General features: G+C 39.9%; 1 protein-coding gene across 1 annotated transcript in view; it reads left to right on the forward strand.

The window, feature by feature from the left end:
• SNAI2 (snail family zinc finger 2) overlaps positions 1-1,659 on the forward strand; it is a 2,589-nt gene extending 930 nt beyond the window's left edge. Inside the window, exons 3-4 of the mRNA XM_010140359.1 lie at positions 31-348; positions 1,361-1,659. Coding sequence (XP_010138661.1) covers positions 31-348; positions 1,361-1,542 — 500 coding nt within the window. The 3' untranslated portion in view covers positions 1,543-1,659. The remainder of the gene's footprint in view (positions 1-30; positions 349-1,360) is intronic.
• Positions 1,660-7,588: the final 5,929 nt, after the last annotated feature.

Here is a 7,588-nt window from a genome sequence, read left to right on the forward strand (position 1 = left end):
ACACCGCCTCCAAAGATCACAGCGGTGCAGAAAGTCCCATTAGTGATGAAGAAGAGAGAATCCAGTCCAAGCTTTCAGACCCCCATGCAATCGAAGCTGAAAAGTTTCAGTGCAGTTTATGCAACAAGACCTATTCAACTTTCTCCGGGTTGGCCAAACATAAGCAGCTGCACTGTGATGCCCAGTCTAGGAAATCGTTCAGCTGCAAGTACTGTGACAAGGAGTACGTCAGCCTGGGAGCGCTTAAGATGCACATCAGGACCCACACACTACCTTGTGTCTGCAAGATCTGCGGCAAGGCTTTCTCTAGACCCTGGCTACTTCAAGGACACATTAGAACTCACACTGGTAAGGACCACCATTACAATTGCAGTCTCTTGGTGCTGTAACATCGGGATGCCTTTTTGCAATTTTTCTCCACAGGTGGGAAAACCAGCAGTGTTTCTTTACTACCATTGAAATGCATCTGCTGAATTTCAAATGTATCGTGAAAAGGCTAAATTCTCTCTCTGGGGGGTGGGAGTGTACCATGGTCTCATACCTACGGACCAGATACTGGCATAAATCAGCATTGTTCCCGTGATAATCTTAGGATGGTTTAACCCATTTCCACTAGCTTCCAAAGGTTTTGCTTTGAGGATTTTATGTTAACTTTCAGGCTTTGGAAATTGCTAACTTTAAGAAGGCTCCAGCTGACTCAGAAATCAAGGAGCAAAACCAGAAAGGCAATACTTGAAGGGCTGCTTTCTGACTCCTTAAGCAGCTGGCACATTCTGCATGCACTATCTCAAGTCCTTCAGAATTAGAAAGACATCATCACCAAAGTGGTTGGGTGTTTTGTTGGGTTGGGTGTTTTTTTTTTTTTTTTTTTTTTTTTTTTTTTTTTTTTTTTTTTTTTTTTTTTTTCTGCTGTGGCTAGAACTTGAATTTGAGTGTTATCCTGGGCATGATGTAACATCGGTTGAGAGCTGTGTGGTGCTTTTCAGTCGAAACTCTTGTTACCAGTAACTCACACAGTGCTAAGCAGAAAGAGTTCTATGAAAATACCGGAAAATGTTGGGAGGAGCTCGACCTAAAAGCACTGCCGGCACCTGTAGCTGCAGAAGGTGTCAGCAGCTTGGCTTTGGAGACTGCACTTGGCAGAATATTCTGAAAAGACTGAGCTCTGCAAGTGCAGTCAGCACAGCTGAAAGCTGGTGTATCTGTGGCCTGATTAACCTTTTATTACACACTCCTTATTATAACAAATCCTTTCTGCTTGTTCATTGTTTTTTTAGGATAAAAGCAGGTTTTACGTGTCCTGATCATGTATTTCTTTTTAAAGATTTATCCTATTTTCTCTGTGGTGTTTCCTTTTCAGGAGAGAAGCCGTTTTCCTGTCCTCACTGCAACAGGGCTTTTGCAGACAGATCCAATCTGAGGGCTCATCTGCAGACCCACTCGGATGTGAAGAAATACCAGTGCAAAAATTGCTCCAAAACTTTCTCCAGAATGTCCCTTCTGCACAAACATGAGGAATCTGGCTGCTGTGTAGCACACTGAGTCATGCAGTCAATGTTTACCTGGACTCGATGCATTTCTCCACTCCTGTTCCAAATGATAGTGGAAATCCAAAGGCGTTTTCTCATCTACTTTTCTGCCAAAAAAACCAAAACACCACCAAACAAACAAAATAGCAGAACTTAGAATGTCAGTAGAAATGAGCTTTAAGTAGTTCCTGTTCAGTCACAGGTTCACGTTTCTAAGTGTGAATTCTGAAACATGGGGAAAGACATCATGCATGACATTTCAAGTAGAGCTAAAGGAAGAAGCATTATCACCTTTCTTTACAGATGAAGCCAAATGTAGGTTGTCTTTTCTTGCACGGGAAAGGCTGCAAAGTTAACGATACATTCCTGCCAAGCCATTTCAACCAAAGAAACAGTATTTTAAGTGGAACTTTTAATAAAAATACTACCCAAGTGAATTTTGCTAGACACCATTTATCTCAGGTGCCTTAAAAAGTATTCCGAGTTTACCTTAGTAAATGTTTAATATTATTCATTGCTGTGTATTTTATTTTATTAGAAGCCAAGGCCTTCATTAATTATCTGAAATGCTTTAAAACTGCATAATTGAGAGGAAAAAAACCCAACATGTAAGAGAATGTATGAAAAACTGAAAGCCACAAATGAACCGCATGTGCCTTTTTTTTTTTTTCTAAAACAGAAGAAGACTGTAGCTTCAAACATTCCTGGTGCATGCTTGACCATCTTTTAATATGGAATAGTTCCTCTAAACTTTAATCTTTTTTAAAAAACGGGAATAAGTGCAAGAGAGGGGGTTCACGGGAGTTTGACAATTATTTTTTTAAAATGCACAAAGGAAATGCAATATTTTCAGCATTACCCCTCCAAGTGCCTTTTTTATTGATGATTTTGTAAAGTATGTGGACATAATGTAAATATTTTTATTTTTATATGATTGAATGTGTTATGAATGAAAGTGAATTGTTGCCTATAGCAGCATCTACAGATAACTTGAAGAAAGTGTGAAGTCAAATTTATGTTGTTTTCTAGCCACTTTTTTACAATAAACATTTTTAAGTAAGATTTCTGTTGTTTGTTCTAATTAAAGAAAACAACTGCGTCTGGTGTATCAAGGCTCTGAAAATACAAGATGTCCCTACATGACCGAATGAAAATAAAAGTGATTTTCAGGCGTGGATCCTTAGTTCAAAACACCGAACATTAGGAAGGACTATACCCATTGCAATTTAAAAGATCTAAAGCCATCCCTGGGCATTATTCTGGAGTCACAGCTTTAAAAACCTGTTGCTTTTTTGCTAATTACAGCAGTATGACAACATTGTGACTATATTTTATCAAAAACATTAAAGGAAACTTACTTCTTGCGTTTTAACAGTTGAAAGCATGCTATTAGAGCAGCCTTATTATACTACTTTTTCCCGAGACTCTGACACTAGGAAATCTGGGCCTGATCCAAAGTTCATTAAAGTCAGTGGAGCCTTACAGGAGTTCAGCAATATTTGCATGATGCTCTTTTAAATTAAGAGTCAAGTCAGTGCAATATACTTTCTATGGCCATTTCAGAAAGATTAAAGTTATTTTTATTAAAGTATCTTACGCGTCAGAACTGTCACATGGATGCGTTATGACTCTGTATCAGCTAATGTATCACAGGAAAGAATTATTCAGTACTAAGAAGTAGAAATATTTCACTGCAGATGGTTTGACCAAGGCCTCCAAGACCTGATCGCTGTAAAAGCATTACAACATCAACAACTCGTGTCTCATCGTTACTGACTAGTGCCCAGCAACACTGTTTTCAACCTTTTTACCGAAGTACAAAGCTAGAAAACAAAACAGATAAGCACTAGCTGGCATCCACTCTGCAGATTGCTGCGTCTACATTAGGGTACCAGCAGGAGTGAGTAATAGCAAAAAAAAAAAAAGAAATCCAACAATTTAACAAGAATGTTACTAGTGGATAAACACAAGGTGCAAATTTCTTGAAAGAAGAGTATATTTCAGCAAAATATTGCAACAGACCGTGCACGCCTGGTGTCTCCTCCAGCTGAGCCCTGCAGAGGAGGGTTTCAGCAGGGCTGCGCTGGACTGACATAGGCAATGGGCACATGATGGAAGTTTTGTGCTTTTTCTCCACAGGAAGCACTGTACTGAAAAAAGATCGGCTTAAATGAAGCTTTTCATGTTCTCCAAGCACCTTCTGACAAAATCTCAAGGTTATAACAATGATTCCCTGGGACCTGTTACATGTTTTTCAGGAAATAGCTAGAGAGTTCAAGAAAGATGGGATTAGTGGGAATTTGTGAGGTAACATTTCAAAACGAACACTTGAAGGCATCGAACAGCCTTGAAAAGTTTCATGTGGTTACTCTATTGATTTGCACTTCCATGCCATTCACTTTGAAGTTCTTAGGCTCCAGCAGCTCTTTGTGCAGCTTTCTCTTCCCAGAGCAAAGTTTACCAGAGTATGAGTAAAGCTCTGGCAGTCAACAGCTGTTTGTGCTGTGAAAGTTCTAGGTTTGCCCTCCTGTGTCATGCCACAAAGGCTTCGCCATTGTTGTAATTCACACTTGAAACTCTCTACGCCCGTAGTAAATGAAATCGCGTAAGAGCTTGACTTGAACGGGTGGAAATGCCTCTGTTGTCCTTAAGGGAAATCAGATGAAAACTTCATCAAAATACAGTATGCTAAACCAAACACAAGTGGAACTGGTCTGATTTGGAGATGACAATTAAGATATGCTACTTTGCATGCCTGTAACACCTGTACTCATAAAACACAAAGATGGGAAAGGCTAGGAGCTCCTCTGGCTCATCTCTTTAATTGAAACAGGGTGCTCTATCACAGAGACCTAGCTCTCTGTCCAGTTGCAGCATAAGCTTCCCAGGCAGCTGAATTTCTCTGCTTTTCCTGTGAGACTGCTTTCTGTTTGCTGTCAGGACATTTCTCCAAAACATCTTCCAAGAACAGTTTTACCTCATTGCTCTAGAAAAGCTTTTCTGTAGCCACACAAGCTATTTATCAATGTAAATTAAATTCTGTCCTGAGCTGTTGGTGGATGACTCCTGCGACTTTCTCAAAACATGAGGGAAAAGCTCCCTCCATGGTGAATCTACCCGTTTAATCTCTCTGACCATTGCTACTTGTCTTACAAGACAGCTCTCATTCTATATCCAAATAATCAACTTGTAAAATATTTCTTAGGAAAGCATGCTCCCCACTCTCCAAATATCTCCATTGCTCATTTATGAAATCAGTCACTTTTTTGCTTATAATTTTTGACACCAGTTCTAAAGGTAATTCCTCTAAGTGAAACGTTAAGCTATCAAAAGGCCAGCCTCTCTTCTAGAGGCACCTGCATGATGGCATGATATACAACAAGATTCATTGCTTTTTTTTCAACTCTTTGCTAATGAGGTGCTTAAAATCAGTAGATCTGGAGAAGGGACATTTGCCCAGAGGTTACTCCAAATGCCCTAAATAAATAAATACCTTTTTGGTATTTATTTATGATATGATTGCTCATTATAGGCATGCCCATGAGGGATAGATCCTTCTTTTGGTATGTTTTGGCAATTTTATATCCTGAGTGCAAGGAGATGTGCAGTTACAAGTTGAGTGTGTGAGTTTCTCAAGGCTGAAAGCAATAATTGATTCACTTTGGTTTCCTTTTTTGTCTTCCCTTGCTTCTGTTTGGGTGTGTTCTTCACCTCAGAGGCTGCAGAATGAAGCAGTATGTGCGTGAAATGAAGACAGAACAAAGAGCTCATTTACACCTAAACAACTACAATTATCCCACCAGCTAATGCAGAGTTCAGAAAACCTTCATATGTGCTCACCAAAGGGTTAAAATAAGTGCCTCTCAGATTAAGGCACCATGAAATCTCGCTTCTGTATTTTACTCTATCAATCATTTGGATTATTATAGTTCCTGCTATCATAAAGCAAACTCAGAGCCTACTCCTCTCAGCTCCATAAAATCAGATAAAAAAGAAGCACCCTAAAGATCCCGTCATTTCGATTAAAAAAGGAAGGAAAATGGAAGAGCTGGTAATTTAATTCTGATGTCTGGTGCTACAGCTGATTTCCCCTGCCACAAAAGCTAAACAGTATTTCATATTAAAATATGTTTCTATTTTTGAATAAGAATTTTTCAATGTGGAACACTACTTCTTTAAAAATACTGGTGTTTACTAACTGTCCCAGATATTTGGGTTTGTCTCTTTAAAGTAGGTGTTTTAAGAGATAAAATATATAAATTATAATTCTGGGTCATAGAAATATAAAGAGTAGAATGTAAGAAGCGCACTCCAACCTTCGTATATTGTAATATCAAATGAAGGCTGCAAGAAATAAGATCAGACTGAGTGCAAGTGAAATCCCAGAGGCACAGAACAGTTGAGGCAGGAGGGCACCTCTCAAGATTGCCTAGTCAAACCCTCAAAGCAGGGTCAGTGGAGTAGTTCACCCAAGACTGTGTCTAGCTGGGTTTTGGACATCTCCAAGAACGGAGACTCCACAGCTTCTCTGGGCAACCTGTTCCGAGGTTCAGTCACATTTACAGTAAAAAAAAAAAAGGGGGGGTGTGTTTTCTACATTTAAATGGAACTTTCCGTATTTCAGATGGTGCCCACTGCCTCTTGTCCTATCCCTGGGCAACAATAAGAGTCTGCCTAGGTCTTCTTTACTCCCTCTTGTCAGGTATTTATACACAGTGATACAATCTCCCTTGAGTTTTTTTTCTTCTCAAGCTGTCTCAGTCCCTTCCACATGAGAGATGTTCCGACCTTGGCCTTTCATTGGACTCACTCCAGTACTGTCATGTCCTCCTTGTACTGTTCTGTCACTGCTGAGTAGTGGTGGAGATAACACTCAGTTTTGGGTGGGATGCAGATAGAATGCCTAGAGGTTGTGGAAACTATATGAACTGTGACAGCAGAGTACAAACAAAAATGATGCTTTCGTCTTTCTTCCCAAAAATTTTAATTCAAATCTCTACAAAGTCATCAGGAACTTTGAAGGGTGTGGAGGATGGTATCGTGCTTTCCTGGGAGAGTGAAAGTTGCCCCGTCCTGTTGCAGAGAGCAGCATTATGGTGCCTCAGGTGAGCACGTGCCATGGATTTTTTGAAGGGGTGCACATCTGGCTGCAGAGCAATATCCTTTTTGAGACGCTCTATGAAACATGCCTTAGTAAAGTCTCTGAGGCCATGCTGCAGCCTGATTGCATCCTTGTATTGCTGTTCCTTCTGAGGGGGGCCACGACGTAGCCCCAGAAGGCTAGAGATTGAAAAACAAATGAAATAAAAATGGATAGTGGTCTTGTTTTCATTTGTTCAGCAATTTGGTCACCTTGTTCCTTTTCACTTATCTCTTCAATAGTTCAAGAATGCCAACCAAACCAATACTTCTTTGTGTTTTTTCTTCTGGTTTATTCATCATTTTGAGTTCAAAAACAGAAGCGTTCCTTCATGGCCTTCCTTCTTTTATTTTACCAAGGTCTCTATAAGACAAAAGTTACTGCAAAATGGAATAGTTGCTTTCTGTTACATCTGTCTCCCTTTCACCAGATCATTTAATATATCCCATCTCTTGTCTCTATTCCTTTCTGCTTTGTATGCAGAACTAGAAGTTTATCCAGCTTATACAGAAAGTAACTGGGAGGTGGACGAAGATCACAGTTTGTCAGTCCTTGACAAGAGGCAATAAATACCCTTTTGTATCTGTCATGTACACAAACATATTTTTACACCTTTTTCTCAAAAGAAGGCACTAAAACCACCAATCACATGAATGCCAGCTCAAATTCACATGGCTTCCATAGTTTTTTGTAGCCCTCGCCTTAGAAGCTTGGAAGAGCTACAGAGGTACGTGAAGACATTCACATGGTCTCCTCACACAGGCTGGCATACAGCTGTCCTGACTGAACATTCAAACATGCAAATCATTCCACTGCACCCTAATCTGCAGGATCTGCTTCAGAAAAACCCACAGAGGATCCCTGACTTTTTTGCAAGACCCCTCTGCCCTGGCTTTGGCTGGGATAGAGTTAATTTTCT

The sequence above is a fragment of the Buceros rhinoceros genome, unplaced genomic scaffold, assembly GCF_000710305.1.
Source record: "Buceros rhinoceros silvestris isolate BGI_N320 unplaced genomic scaffold, ASM71030v1 scaffold25017, whole genome shotgun sequence".
Lineage (NCBI taxonomy): Eukaryota > Metazoa > Chordata > Aves > Bucerotiformes > Bucerotidae > Buceros > Buceros rhinoceros.